This window comes from Mobula hypostoma, chromosome 18, assembly GCF_963921235.1.
Source record: "Mobula hypostoma chromosome 18, sMobHyp1.1, whole genome shotgun sequence".
Classification (NCBI taxonomy): domain Eukaryota; kingdom Metazoa; phylum Chordata; class Chondrichthyes; order Myliobatiformes; family Myliobatidae; genus Mobula; species Mobula hypostoma.
Window position 1 is genome coordinate 58435775 of NC_086114.1, and position 16240 is coordinate 58452014.

Consider the following 16240-nt stretch of genomic DNA (forward strand, 5'->3'; position numbering starts at 1 on the left):
ATTTCTTTATTCTAGGAGTGAAAGCTTGACAGCCAAAACCCATTCTGTGCAATCAAATTCCACCTATAGACTAATTAAATCAAGAAGCGAATCAGACCTGTCTCAGCCTGACTCGGATGAGGAAGGATGTGCCTTTGTGAGTATTTAAATCATAAAGGCTGCTTCATTTATGATGAATGTTAACTTAAAAAAGCAATTCTCTCTGGAATAGTCGTGGTTTGAATTCAAGTAGACAAAACAGGTTGAACCTTTGGTTTCTTTAAAAAAGGATTAATAAGTGGCCTTCCTATGTACCGACGGTCCTCGCCTATTGATGATGGAATTTGCAAGGTTCACACATGGGTGTTGGAATAGCCCTGCTCTACTTCACTTGACAGTGAATTTCATTTTGGTCACTTTGCACCAGATAATGAAGTTTGGCTGGATGCTTCCAATGTGTGAATCACCTGTGATATTTAAATCAGAGATACAAACACTGATGTCTTTTTCCATGCTAAATTTTGCTTTCCCAGCCCACACACAGTGCCTTTTCAATTTCTCTCAACCACCCCCTACCTTCTGAAAACTTGGCTGCCTCACTTCCTGATCATTCACTTGACCTCAAGTGCCTTCCCAGTCTCCCCCTTACCTGCTGCATGCTGCCCAGAGCTAATCGGATAAAGTGCCGGTGCCCATGCCCACCATGCCACAGACCGTGCATCAGACATCCTGTGCACCATTCTGGGAGACAAAGACTGGGCAGCATGAATTCAAGCTCAGAATGCTGGCTGTTTATATTTTGAAGCAGTAAACTGTCCCCAAACCACTGGATGAATATCATTCCAGCTCACTGCTCAGGCTGCATTGAACTCCCAAGCAGTGTGTTTGGAGCTTACTAAAATTAAAACCCTTAGACAGTCAATGTAAAATGAAAGGGCTCTGCTAACAGAGCAGTTGTGCTTCTTCATTAAACACTGACCACCAAAGGTTTCAATTTTAGATGCAGGCCCTACACCATCTTGGTTTCTCCTAATGACTGCTGGCAGTAAACAGTGCAAGTAACTTGTGACTGAGATCATTGCCCTATGATTTTGGAATGTCACACATGTCTGTATCCTGTCTTGACCGCTAACTCCATTAACACACCCATGCAGGTCAACCTCACGTCGTCAAGTTTTGTTTCTGGGTTGTTTGCTTGTTCATCGGTGAAATTGTATACTCTTGGGTATGTGATAAGGAACAGTCTGTTCTTGTTGAGTTTTGTGTTGAAAGGAGTTGTTTCTGGACATAAGTAGACTCGTAGAGTGTGCCTTAATTAACTGCAGGTGGGAGAATAAAAATGAAAATGAGACCTACTGAGTGTGCATCAGGATTTGTAAAGGAATTCTACATAACTGGGCATTGAAGGGATGAGATTCTCCCGAAGTGGCCCTGGCAGTAAAGGTACAGCAAATAGAGCCACCGTGTTTTACCTCCAGCTGCCTGGGTTGAATTCCAACTTCCGGTGTTGTCTGTGTGGAATTTACATGTTCTTACTGAAGGGGTGGGTTTCCTCCTAATCCCGGAAGCTGTGCAGGTTAGGTTAGTTAGCCACTGTCAATTGTCCTGGGTAACTAGATAAGGAGGAGGGCCAGGGGGAGGCGGTGGATGTGGAAAGAATAAAACAGATTAGGGATAGGATGGTGTGAATGTGTGTGGTCAGCATGGACTTAGTGGGTCGAAGGGCCTGTTTGTACTGTATTTCGCTGACTCTGACTGTGAAGAGTGCTGAATGTTATCTTTTGTAGTCGCATTGGCTCTCACAGTGTACATTTTAACCAAGGTCTTGGTCAGAAGTACGAGCAGTTATGAGGGAGAAGTGCCAGTCAACCAAGGGCTAATTTTGATTCCCTTTGCTGTATTAAATGGCAAAAGGAGCCAAGTCATCTCTCAGCCAGTGGAGCAGATCAATGCTCTGTAGTCCTGTGACATCTCATTGTTATTGGTAGTAGGCAGTAAATCACTGAAGGAGGAGGAGGGAACCATCCCCAACTAAAGCAGGTCCCTGATTGCTGCGAGAAGGCCAGGCTGCTGGCATTCACAATCACATTCAGCCAGAAGAACTGAGTGGGTGATCCATCCCGTCCTTCTCATTCTTATCATCAGAACCCAGTTTTCAACAAATTCAGTTGGCAGGAAATTGCTTTCAGTGTTAAATACAAAAGGGCTATATCACCAGACAATGTTCTGGCTGTTGTTCAAAAGAGCTGCACTCCAGGACTAGATGTATTTGTAGCAGATCTATCAAGCTCTTCCATAACAGTTACAGCACAGGCATCTATCATACAACATGGAAAGTTCGTCAGATATGTTTGTATACATAAACAAAAACACATCCTAGTTACCACCCAAATGGATTACATCTCAAGTCATCTAAAATGGAACCATCAAGCAGCATAAAAGCCTTCAAGATGTTACTAACCAACGTTGGTAAGTCATTGATTAACAAAATTCAGTGCTGTTCCACTCTAGAATGCACCACAGGTTTGCTTCTGTCCTTGATCAGAGAGGTGAGCTCCAGCAGTCAGTCAGCACTTGACTGTACATGGCATCCTAGAGCCCTTATAAAAGCTGAAGCTGGTAGGAAACAAGGCAAAAGCACGCAGCAGTTGATGTCATACTTTGCATGAAGAATGGCGGTTCTGGTGGAAGGAGATCAAAACTCACACTCCTAGATTGTTATAGTAAGAGTTTCTAAGGCTCAGCCGACTTCAGCTACTTGTTCATGATGACTTGTTTGTGAACGAGTGTGTACCCACTGAAACATTCAGTTTTCCCTAACCAGAAGCCCTGGATGAACCAAGTGATCTGCCATCTGCTGAGGGCCAGATCAGTGGTGTTCAAGTCTGACCACCCAGGAAAGGTGCGGATATAACCTCCAGAAAGGCATCTCACATGCGAAGTGGCAATTCCAGCTCAAACTTGAAACACAGAAAGATGGTCAACAGCTGTGGCAGGGCTTGAATGCTATCGCCTCCTACAGAGCAAAACCAGGCAACATAAATGACAATAAGGTTTCACTCCCAGGTGAGCTCAATGCCTTTTAATCTCGCTTTGACCATCAAAACATGGAAGCACCTTCACGAACTCCCACAGTCCCCGACAATCCTGTGATTTCAGTCTGAGGCCGACTAAAGAGCATCCTGCAAGAGGATGAACCCATGGAAAGCATCTGGCCCAGAAAGATCTGTAGGTCTTGGCCAGGTACACTGTGCTGATCAACTGGCTGGAGTATTCACTGATATATTTAACCTCGTGCTTTGGCAATATGAGGTACCCACCCTCTTCAGGCAGGCTTCAACTGAACCAATGCCTAATATGAATGTGGTAACCAATCTCAATGACTATCATCCAGTAGCACTTACATCCGCTGTGATGAAGTTCTTTAAGAAGTTGGTGATGAAACATATCAGCTCCTGCCTGAGAAACGACTTGTATCTGCTCCAATATGCCTATCGTCACAACAGGTCAAGAGTAGATGCCATTTCATTGACTGTTCACTCAACCCTGGAATAGTGAAGATGTCATTGACTGCAGTTCAGCATTCAATAGTATCACCCCCTCACCACTAATCAATAAGCTTCAAGACCATGGTTTCAATACCTCCTCGTGCAACTGGATCTTCAATTTTATCATCTGCAGATCCCAGTCAGTTCGGATTGGCAACAATATCTCTTCCACAATCTCCGTCAGCACAGGAGCACCACAGGGCTGTGTGCTTAGGCCCCTGCTCTTCTCGCTTTACACTTACAACTGCGTTGCTAAGCACAGCTCCAAGAGTTCAAAGGTTCAATTTAATGTCAGCGAAATGTATTCAATATACATCCTGAAATGGTTTTTCTTCACAAAACATCCACAAAAACAGAGAAGTGCCCCAAAGAATGAACGAAAGTTAAACGTGAGAACCCCAAGGCTATATTTAAGTTTGCTGACAACACCACTGCCTTAGCTGAATCAAAGGTGGTGAAGAATCAGCATAGAGGAGGGAAATTGAAAATCTGGCCGAACAGTGCCATATCAACAGCCTCTCACTCAGTGCCAGCAAAATAAGAGGTTCAGATATTATCTCCGGAAAAGCATCTCACATGACTTGAGGCGAAGGAAATCAGAGGTCCATGAGCCAGTCCTCATCAGCGAATCTGGGGTGGAAAGTGTCAGCAGCTTTAAATTCATCGGTGTTATCATTTCAGAGGATCTGTGCTGGGTCCAGCATGTAGGTGCCATTATGAAGAAAGCACAGCAGAGCTTCTGTTTTTTTAGAAATTTGTGAAGATACGGTATGTCATTGAAAACTTTTGACAAACTTCTATAGGTTTGTGGTGGAAAGTATATTGATTACATTATGAGGCCAGCCAAACCTGAAGTATTCTGTGATGAGTTACACTCAGAGCTTTCTCACCATCTACAAGGTTATGTGTACTGTATGCTTGCCTGGATGCGTATAGCTCCAATGATGGTCAAGAAGTTAACATCATTCAGGATAAAACAGTCTCCTTGATTGGCAGTCTGTTCACCTTCCTAAACATTCGGTATCTCCAACGGCATTGCATTCCAGCTATATTTTGTACCATTGATAGTCTATAAAACTGCACGAGCAACTTCCAGCCCAAGACCTCTACAATCAAGGTGCTCTCAGGACAAGGATAACAAGTCCTAGATTCTTCAAGTCAGACACCTTCCTAACTTGAAGGTCTATCAGCATTTCTTCCATGTCACTTTTTCTAAATGAGCATTATAGGAGTTCCTTCAGAGGACTGTGTCAGTTCACAAAGAGGAACCACCATATTCTCACTGATGAGTAATAAATATTTGCTTTTTCAACAATGCCTTTATCTCAAAAACTGAATAATGAAGTAAAGCCTTTGCCAGATTTATTAGATTATGACTATAATGACTAGGATAACAAGGGAGCTACAATTAGAAAATGTTTCTTTTTGCCTTAGTTTTGTGATCAAATTATTCATGAGGAATCAGTTACTCTAACTCCCATATAGCCTATCACCTACTATCCCACACTCCTAACTTTCTTCTGTCATTGATTAGACACATTGTCCAATTTCTGCCATTTATTGATCTACCCCAACACTGACATTCATATACAAAGCTGACTGTTTAATAATAGGTCCTAAATTAAACTGCATTCCTTTTTCCCAGTCACTAGATTCTGTGCTTTTTGACCTGTAAACATGAAAAGGATGCCCAGCTTGTAGCTATTTAACTATTTTACATGTATAGAGATTAGGTGAATACAAGGTTAGATAAATAGGCAACAAAATATTGCCAGAGGGACTTAGCTGGTCAAGCAAAACAGGGCTTTCCTTCATAACTACTGCCCCAAGCATATAGATTGTACGTTAGATTAAAACCTACATTAATTTCAGATTTTTTTTCTTGATTAGATCTGAACCATCCTTATCCTTTTTGAATAAGAATTACAACTGGCCAGATCAATCATTATAGCGTATCAATGTTTCTGTGAGCTCGATTGTACCCAGATAGTGGTCTTTTAGAACCTTAAGTTATGCAGCTAACTTTAAACTGAAGTAAGTATTACTTTATGTAGTTTACTACTTAAACCTCTTAAATTATTCTTTATTCTTTGTTCAATATATTTTCTTTAAAGAATTCCAGAAGAAATGTGGATATGGATTTAGCATCAGTTCAACGAAAACGTGGTGAGTCCATTGTTTAGTTTTTTTAAGATATTTTTGTAATCTGGATCTTAGTGCAGTGGTGAAATAGGATTTTTAGAATTACCATTGTATGTTTCTGTTTAACTTATTTAAACAGAATTTTATAATAGTTAGATTATTTTTCACTTTTAAATGTTGGTGTCATATCAAAGTGCAGAGATGTCATTGTATGCAACCCTGAGATTAATTTTCTTGTGGGCATACTCAGTTAATCAGAGAAACACAACAGATTCAATAAAAGGCTGCCCCCAACAGGCAGACAAAATAACCAGTGTGAAAACGATAACAAGCCATGCAAATACAAAAGAGAAACAAATAATAATAAAAAATAAGAGAAAAGGGACATGGAATGAAGAATCCTTGATAGTGAGTCTATAGATTTAGGAACAGTTCAGTGATGGGACAAGTGAAGTTATCCCAACTGGCTCAAGAGGCAACTACAGAATCCTTCATCTTTGTGCTTAATCTGTTGTGCCTGCTGATTAATTTATGTCAATAATCATAGTATCTTTGTGTATTTGAATGCATAATTTATGACTGTGCACAATTTTTAAAAACCGAGTTTGTATTGAATGATTTTTCAGTCAACCACAACTTCAGTTTACTAATGTACTCAAGTTATTTATTTGATATGTGATAACATATGCATAACATTAAAATTGCGTGAGGAACAATATTTTGTGTGGCATGGCATCAATTATTTCTCCAGTTAGTTTAAACTGTTCTTTGAAACTTTCTAATGGCTGATCAAATTTTCACGGTTATTTAATGCTTGACGCACTTAACTGCTTCAATTATAAACTTTCCAAGCATGTGTTGTATCAAATGTTTCCTTTTGTCTTCTGATTTTATGTGGTAGTGTGTTTACTCCTTGTTGGCCAGTTGAGTCCCAGAAACAAGAGGAGCTGCAAGCAAGTAAATGATGGCATGTTTAACTTTATTAAAACTTACAGCTTGCCAATGTATTTTATGACACTGAAATATACACTGCCATTTAACTATAGCAGCATTGGTTTGTCCCATCTGTTCAGCAAGTAGGTTGGATCGTTATCTGTGTTGGTGCAGCTTTGCCTTGGTGGAAGTTCTCAGCTTAAGCAATGTACATAAGATCATTAGAAGTGGGAGTAGGCCATTTGGCTCCTTGTGCCTGCTCCACAAATCAATATCAAGCTGATCTCTTAACTCAACGCCATTAACCCCATATATCTTGATTCCCTGAATATCCCTGAATATCCAAAATCCTATCAATCTTTATATTAAGTAGTCATTGACTGAGCTGCCACAGTCCTCTTGGAGGGAGAATTCCAATGATTCATTACCCTCTAGGTGAAAAAATTTCTTCTCATCTCAGTCCCAGATGGCCATGCTGTTAGATTTGTGTTAAGGCCCATAATAATTTATTTTTCTGTTACCTTATCATTCATATTTGAGGCCCTCCGTTGGTCAGGGTTGACCTTGAATGTTGTGTCCTAGCTATCTGTGATACGCAGCTCAGGGCAGTATGATATGGAGAGCAAGCTGTTGCCCATACAGCAGGCTTCCCCTCTCCAACCAGCTGATGAATCCAAATTAATGAAAGGGGCTGGTAATTTGTCACCAGTAGCGTCGCACAAGTTGTCAATCAGTGTTGAACTCAATGTAGGACTGCCTCAGGGACTCCAGCTCCGGAATTTCTCTCAGGAATTACTCCTGAAGCCTTCCCCATGAGTGGGTAACGCCACAAGGCAGCGGAGATTTGAGATCAGAGTTTTCCTTCTCCTAGATGAGCTGCCAACCACAGCTGATGAGCCCCATCAGCCAGAAGCTTTAAAGTGCCAGTAAACAATCTTTGCTCCTTCTTTCAGTAGAAATGGTTCCGCTGGGCTTAGTAGCTAAGCTACATGTGAAAGCCAGGAGCTGGACTTGGTTGTAAGAGGCTATCTGAGATGCATGCCATTGGGTCTGTTTAATAGGTAGTCAGAACTTGTCCCCACTACCTCTCCCAGCTATGACGACCTTAAGGAACCATCTCTGAAGAACATGGGCTCAGCCTGTTAAAATTTCTCATCATAGGATAAACACCATTCACCCCAGGAATCAATTGTAAATCTTTATTGCACTCCCTCTTTCTCAAGGACATCCTATGATCAGATGTTACAGTCATCATTTACCTGTATTAGAATACAGGGAGGAAATTCTTGGAATTCTCTTGTTGAAAGCTTTTATAACTTTTGTTTGAATTTGAATGAGCTTGAACAACAACATTTGCAAAAGTATTTTGTTAAATATTTAATTGGGAACCTTTAAGGCCTGCATAATTGGCCAATAATTGACCTTCCCTCAGCCCAGTGCCACGACCCTGCAAGCGTTCTGTGTTATTTGGAATAAACTACAACCCTGGCAGTTTATGTTGTTTTTAATGCTTTATGCATGATCCTCATCTTTTCTGTTTATTGATCTGCTTGTTACAATGTGTAGGTGAGAGTACATAAGACATTTATTGTATTCGTATGGGTTATGTTGTCTTATTTTCATTATTCTGTACTCCACAGGACCTCCTTATAGCACAGATTCTTTGAGAGCCTCTTGGACATGGCTGAAGTACAACAGAGATTTATCCTATGATACTTCCCACTTGTCTAATACATTAAAGTTTGATCTGAACCAGTCGTTTGGAATCCACACATTCATTGATAATGTTGTTAGTTTTGTGAGTGGAGGTGTGGGAACTTCCCCAGGTTTTAAAGAGCCTGAAGAAAACATGTCTTCCAACCCTCAAGCTATCATCATTGCAATGGAACAGCAGCAGCTAAGGTCTGAGGTAAGTCATGACAGTTCTTGTTGACATTTCAGCGGTCAAACGCAAGGTCAGTCAAGTAGATTCACAAGAATTCTGAATTGATGGGAAAATGAATGTGCAGAAAGACTTGGACTTCCCTCAATGGATGCATTGTGATGAACAGGAAAATGATGGAAGTGTTTCGCATTATAGAAGATAGATAGAAATATACTTTGCTGTAAGCACCAGGGGTCTGGTCTAGAATGAGAGGTTATTGATAAAATATTAGGTGCAGGAGATCATTCCTGAACTGCATGAGTCTGTGGATGTCATATTCAGCATTGGTGCTGCCAACATATTGGGTGGATGATAAAGAAAGGAGGAGTGATGAGAACAGTGCAGCTAGGAATGATTAAACTATTTTTCATGCAGAGTACTTTGGTAAAGGTGGAAGCCTGAAAACTCGATACTGGGGCCTAACATTTTCACGTGTGATGTCAACCACAGAGTAAAGTTGTGAACAAAGCAAAGGCTCTGTGATCTTTAGCTCATGATGATTTATTCTTCTTTTTCTTCTTTCCGTGTAACTGACCCCTTGAGGTCCCTTTAGTTTCCCCCAATCTTGTGTATACCCTCTGTACACCTCCCTACAATCCTCTCATCTCCACACAATTCACACGTTGGACCTGATCATGTCTAACTTTGTTTATTGACCAGCTGGCGTTCCAAGTGATTTATGCACGTAAACTAGATTCATACCCTCTGCAGGCCACAATGTTTTTACATTTATTTTTATTTAGTTTCAAAGATGTTCATTTATATCAAGTTTATTTTGGATGAATTCTCATTGATATTAATGTAAACAAGTTGATTCTGAAATTTTGTGATTTATTGTTTTTGTTATTGCTTTGCAGCTTCGACTGGCAGCACTTCATCAAATCCTCGTGTTGCTTTCAGGAATGGAGGAAAAGGGCAGCCAGTTTGCAGGAAGCAGCTGCCCGGCATCGTGGTTTCACTCTGCTTCTTTGCTCACTTCAGTCAGATTGCAGTTTCTAGCGGGATGTTTTGGACTAGGCACAGTTGGAAATGGGGAAATCAATGGTGAAAGTGTTCAACTGCATCACTATCAGGTATTTATCTAGTGTGACCGCCAGGTCTGCCAGGTTGTGAGACAGAAGGAATAATTGTAAAATCATGTCCTTCTATAGAAGGTTCCGATGTATATCTTTAAAGGTCAACAGTAACAATGCACACAGAAAAATGATGTGAACACAAATATAAACAGTTAATGAAGGTAATAAATGACAAATAAATTCAAGTAGACTTTTATTATTAACTTTTGTTTAAATGGCTTGCTTGTATTCTATATCTAACATTATTGCATTTGTTCTGTGTTATAAATATAACATCATTATTTAAGTCACTGCTGGTTTCTTGGATTTAAACAATTATTCCAGTCAAATTTTGCAAAAGAAGAACAATTGTCAACCCTGAAACTTGTCAGTCTTGAAGTTGTGATTCTATTACTATGTCCCCTGTAAGTGTCTACCACTGTGGGATCATATTTGATCTTTCCTTCCAAATTTTAAATGAAATAGAAACCTTGAGTGAGTTTTGCATGCCCAGCTTAGCACAAAGGGATGACCTATCAGTGTTGAGGAAATTGTTTTGAAGTTATTTCTGAAAATCTACACAGTGAAAATGCCACGTTTATGAGTGGCCTTCTTTAATACGAAGAGGGGGCCCACTTAAGAGAATAGTTCATGTTTTTAAAAAAATCTTAGTGACTGTCACATATTTTGGAGGAGTGGTTTATCTCAATATTTTCTTAAATGTAAACAGCGTAGTAGCAGGCATACATTGGAGACACAAAAAGCTACAAATGCTGGAATCTGGAGCAATGTGTGAGATACAGGAGGAACTCAGTGGGTCAGTTCTTCCAGGATCTCATGAGTTGCAGGAGCTGTACAATGTCAGATTGCCAAATCCAGCAACACTGAATCAGCTAATTTGGTAAATCCATTTGAAATTGCTGACCATATTTAATTTTACACAATTGCACATTGGTAAACACTGATTATTCTCAGGAGGGGCTGGATGGAATGTGTACTCCTGACTGAGTATAAATCAGGAAAAGTGAATCGCTGAGAAAACCTTCCCAATATTTCCTGTATTTTCTCTGTCCGGTCTGCATCCTATGAATTGCAAATGTCAATTACAGTTTTCATTAGAAGGATATGGAGCCCCTTAACTATTAGGACCAAGGTGCAGAATGAAGTTCAGTTCTAAACATAGTGTAAAAGCACGTGTCTTCCATGCCTTTGTACTTCCATTTATAAATTTCTCTTTACCCCTGTAACGATGAAAATTGCTTGTATAACTATGAACTACATTTATATCCTTGCACATGTTGGCACTGCAACAGCTCAGCTGGAGGTGAAGTTTAATTGCATTGCAAGTGTGAGCAGTTTAATTCATAAAGGAAGAAGATAACAGGGAATCAAGTTACTTTTAGTATATTTCAGTGGTTCGGTATGTGTTGTGTTTCTTTCCAACTGTCTAAAGTTCGGACAAATTATGATATTAAACCTTTTAAAACCCCGGTTTATGATTCTCTGCAGTTCAGGTAAGCAAACTATTCTTGATTTTATTGTTTTGATAGAAGCCTGAAAAGAAACTGGATGCTAAATAAATTCTTTCCTGTATCTTCAGTCTTGACTTGCAAACAGTGGTGTCAGTGTTTATGGATATTAAAAATAAGTTATTTTTCAAGAATAACTGGCAGAAGTGATTTGGACTGTCAGTCTCTTTTACTGTCTACAAAAAAGCTATATTTTACAGCAGGTGCTAGCATATGTATGTTTTTTGTTAATGAGAAGCTAAACATATACTTTATACTTTATTGTCGCCAAACAATTGGTACTAGAACGTACAATCATCACAGCGATATTTGATTCTACGCTTCACACTCCCTGGATTACAAATATTAAATATTAAAAATAGTAAAAATAGTTAAAATAAATAAATATTTAAAATTTAAATTATAAATCATAAATAGAAAATAGAAAAATGGGAAGTAAGGTAGTGCAAAAAAACCGAGAGGCAGGTCCAGATATTTGGCGGGTACGGCCCAGATCTGGGTCAGGATCTGTTCAGCAGTCTTATCATAGTTGGAAAGAAGCTGTTCCCAAATCTGGCCGTACGAGTCTTCAAGCTCCCGGGCCTTCTCCCGGAGGGAAGAGGGACGAAAAGTGTGTTGGCTGGGTGGGTCGTGTCCTTGATTATCCTGGCAGCACTGCTCCGACAGCATGCGGTGTAAAGTGAGTCCACGGACGGAAGATTGGTTTGTGTGATGTGCTACACCATGTTCACGATCTTCTGCAGCTTCTTCCAGTCTTGGACAGGACAACTTCCATACCAGGTTGTGATGCACCCTAGAAGAATGCTTTCTACGGTGCATCTATTAAAATTAGTGAGGGTTTTAGGGGACAGGCCAAATTTCTTTAGCGATATGGTATCTGCTTTTGATCTTGGATGAATGTAAAACAAAGCAAGACACTATGATGAAGAGGAGCAGGGAAGTTCTGCAGTGATATTAATCCTGCCAGCAGTCTTGATGAACAGATCATTTGGTCATGTCTTAGTACAGTTTATGTATTTCCTCTTCATATGAGCAATTGCAGAAAATACTTTGGCTGTAAGATATAACCATATAACAATTACAGCGCGGAAAGTTTTTTGATCTGTATTAAGTTGTCTTCTGTCTTTAAATTCCAGTATGTTTGTAGATATTAATATCGATGTTGTGTATTACAGTAATCATTAAATGTTTAGCACCTTATTAATTTGATTTTATTTAGGATGGGATCAGGGCTGCGAGGAGAAGCATTCAGATGGACATCCAGGCTGCAGTTCACAAAATCTACCAACAGCTATCTGCCATCCTTGAGCGGGCTTTGCAGGCAAACAAACATCACGTTGGTAAGGAACCAGGTGTAGCATAAAAACTTGAGCATATTGAGACTCTAACTGAAGAACTCAATCACAGTTTCCTCCTTCCTTCATATTTCATTATTTTTGGAAAAGTATAAAGACTAAAATAGAATGTAATGTTACAAATCTGTAGTAAACTTTTTCATTTTCCAATTTTTCTTATTCTCTTGGTTTATGAATCATCTTAAAACTAATAGGTGTGTCTCATTATTCTATTCTAAATGCTCCAACCAACAGAGATTCGGAAGATTTTCATTTCCAAAGAAATGTGAAATGAGCTTCAAGGATTTTTAATGTAAAAGATATTCATGCAATATATAACTTTTAATAAAATCACTGGAAGATATATAGTACAGTTGCAAGAAAAAGTTTGTGAGCCTTTTGCAATTACCTGGTTTTCTGCATACTTACTCATAACATGTGGTCTGATCTTCATCTAAGTCACAATAATAAACAAACATAATCTGCTTAAACTAATAACACACAAACAATTGTACTTTTCATGTCTTTATTGAACATATTCTTTAATCATTCACAGTCCAAGCTGGAAAAAGTATGTGAACCCTTGTATTTAATAACTAGTAAAACCTCTTTTCGCAGAAATAACCTCCACCAAAGTTTCCTGCAGCTGCTGATCAGGCTTGTACAACAGCAAGGAGTAATTTTAGACCATTCCTCCATACTCAACTGTTTCAGTTCATCAGTATTTCTGGGATAACTTCCATGAAGAGTTCTCTTCAGGTCATGCCACAGCATCTCAATTGGGTTAAGGTCTGCGTCCTGACTTGGCTCTTCCAAATCACGAATTTTCTTTTTAAACCAATATGCTGTTGATTTACTTTTTGTGTTTTGGATTATTGTCTTGTTGCACCGTCCAACTTCTATTGAGGTTCAGGTGACAGACTGCTACCCTGCCATTCTCCTGTAAAATGTCTTGATACAATTTTGTATGTATTGTTCCCTCTGACTGGAAGGTGTCCAGGCCCTGAGGCAGCAAAGCAGCCCCAAACCATGATGCCCTTTACCCCATGCTTCACAGTTGGGATGAGATTTTGGCGTTGGTGTGCAGTGCTTTCTTTCCTCCAGACGTAGCGGTGAAAGTTGTTTTGATTGAGGTATGCATTAACAGATCTTTCTTGAGAAGGGCAGGCTCTGTCAGTAACCTGACTTTGTGTGCCTTTTTTTTATATAGCACAGGGCCCCTCTACAATCCACACATCCAATCTCATCTCATTGATTGGAACATCTGACTCCAAATAGCTTTTGTAGAAAGCATTACCCCAGAGGTTCACAGACTTTTTGGAACCTAGACTGTTATCGTTTAAATGGTGTACTCAGTATTGATGAGAAGAAGTACAATTGTTTGTGTGTTATTAGTTTAGGCAGATGGTATATATATTATTATGATTTAGATGAAAATCAGACCATATTTCATAAGTAATTAATGCAGAAAAGTAGCTAATCGCAAAGGGTTCACAAACTTTTTTTTGCAACTGTAGTTGCTACTACTTAAATCCATTTATTTCCTGAGCACCCCCCCCCCACCCTCCAACCATCTTTTTTCCCCTTTTTAAGGCATACCTGAATTACTCTCGGTACTTGCTGTTTCCTTACTAGGACATTTTGCGTTGTGGCATTATTTCAACTTGTATTCTAGATCTCTGGATCCAGATGATGGTATTCTGTGAGCTTTTTTTGATTATTTTGTGTATGTCCATGATGGTTTAATAATTTGTGTAGATCAAATCTCAACTGTCTCTGAGTGTCCACTGTTAACAAGTTTTCATAATTTAGAAACGTTCCAGCCTTTTTAGATTCAAATTAGACGACAATGCAGTTGCCTATGTTAATACTGTTTTGCCTTTTTGGTTAATTAGTGCACATAGTAATTCAGTGCTTCTATCCACAATCTCACTAATCTTGTACTTTCTGCAAATCTGACTTTACTACCCTAGTGCCCAAATTGCTTATAAATATAGTAGAAAGGAGGAAGAAAACATAGTTTTGCTTTCAACGTAAACCCTTGAAGGTTACTACAAACTATGTACTGCTGAATACTTGCCTTTTATATTTTTGCTTTTCTCCTTTCATTCAGAAGTTTCCTAGCCAAGCTGGTAATTTCTGTCTGTAGGTTTCAACTATAGCTATCTCGTCTGAGGAGCTAACAAATACCTCTTAAACATCTATATAAATAACATTAGTAGCCATTCTCTTGACCACTATTTTAATCATCACACAACAAAAATCAATCAGATTATTTCGACTTAATTCAGTCTTTACAAATCCATGCTGTTACATTCTGATCAACCGAAAAGCTAGAAATCATTTGATTATCTAAGCTTAATGTTAGACTCTAATAATCTCTCAACATTTGAAGGACAAATGACTAGATTATGGTTCTTTGGTTTTCACCACCTTTAAATGTTGGATTATTAATGTCAAAATTTTATGAAGGCACGGTTTGAACATTGTGAGATCTTCAGGCAATTGCAGTACTTCCTTTAAATTGTGTACTTCCTTTAAAACCCCAGCACAGAAGCCTACAGGTTCTGAGGATTTTACACTCCCTGTTGTTATTTTTTTCATTACCATTATTAACTTGCATTAATTTGGGGAAGTGTAAGTTTCCTGAGGAGTCTGAGGTACTATTATAACTGCTGTTATAATTTCTTATTTATGCTTTCATAATTATTTGAAGAGGCTTACATTCTTGCTTCCATTCCTTTTTAGTCCCATACAATTTAGATTTCTATGCGTTGATGTTAATACCCCTTGCAACTTTGGATAATATTCTGAGCCAAACGTTGTTTGTACCTAAGCATGATGTCTGTTCCTACATTGGAGCTCCTGAAAGCTGGTCATTGAAGATACACCAGCACATATATTTTTGTTGTCCCAGTGAGGAAGTAACTGGCATCAGTTTATTTCATTTAAAAACTTACATATTCCAAAAGGAATGATCCCTGTCTCTCCATTTTCTACCAAGCACTCTCATCTGTTATGTACAATCTTGAAAAAATATAGCATGTCTCCATTTCTTATTTTCATACACTTCCTGTGTTTTTATTGTTAATTTTTATCCTGTTTATAAAATAACTTGTTTATATAAACTTTTTGTATTGTACTAGCTGTGCTATGCTGTTTGATTACCTCCTAGTTTTTGCATTGTACTAGACAGTCTCAGATTTTAATTCAATATATCTCTAGTCCTGAATGATTTAATTTCAGACTACCTACTGAAATATATCAAAGGTTTCAAAGGTACATTTAATGTCAGAGAAATGTATACAATATACATCCTGAAATGCTTTTTCTTCGCAACCATCCACAAAAACAGAGGAGTGCCCCCAAAGAATGAATGACAGTTAAATGTTAGAACCCCAAAGTCACCCCCCCCCAGCTCCCCTTCCTCCCGTGCGTAAGATTTGCACGAGCAAAAGAAAAGCATTGGCACCCGCCATCGAACACTCAACCGTGAGCAAAGCAACAGCAAAGACACAGACTTGCAGTTACGCCAAAGACTGCTCGTTCACTCGGTATTTGACATACCACTCTCTCACTCATAAGGGAGAAAGAGGTGTCTCCGTTTCCCAGCGAGAGGAGAGACATAACAAACAACTCGCTGGCTTACAATGTCAGAAATCTGTTGTGTCGCTCTTTCTGAGCCCTGTGCCCAAAGATCTCCGGGGAAAAATAGAGTTATTAAAGATGGAAATAGAGCTGTTTCTAAAGATGCAAGCGAAGGAGTTGCCATTAGGCACCAATCTTATATATTTCT

The 16240-nt window shown here is 39.1% G+C and overlaps 1 protein-coding gene across 9 annotated transcripts in view; it reads left to right on the plus strand.

Moving 5' to 3' along the window:
- herc1 (HECT and RLD domain containing E3 ubiquitin protein ligase family member 1) overlaps positions 1–16240 on the plus strand; it is a 270719-nt gene that overhangs the window by 127734 nt on the left and 126745 nt on the right. For 7 of the 9 annotated variants that reach the window (XM_063070950.1, XM_063070953.1, XM_063070952.1 and 4 more), the window contains exons 24-29: positions 16–136; positions 5642–5693; positions 6571–6636; positions 8243–8511; positions 9384–9599; positions 12330–12450. In XM_063070950.1, the coding sequence (XP_062927020.1) occupies positions 16–136; positions 5642–5693; positions 6571–6636; positions 8243–8511; positions 9384–9599; positions 12330–12450 (845 nt within the window). The remainder of the gene's footprint in view (positions 1–15; positions 137–5641; positions 5694–6570; positions 6637–8242; positions 8512–9383; positions 9600–12329; positions 12451–16240) is intronic. The other 2 variants (XM_063070958.1, XM_063070959.1) reach the window with 1 other exon arrangement.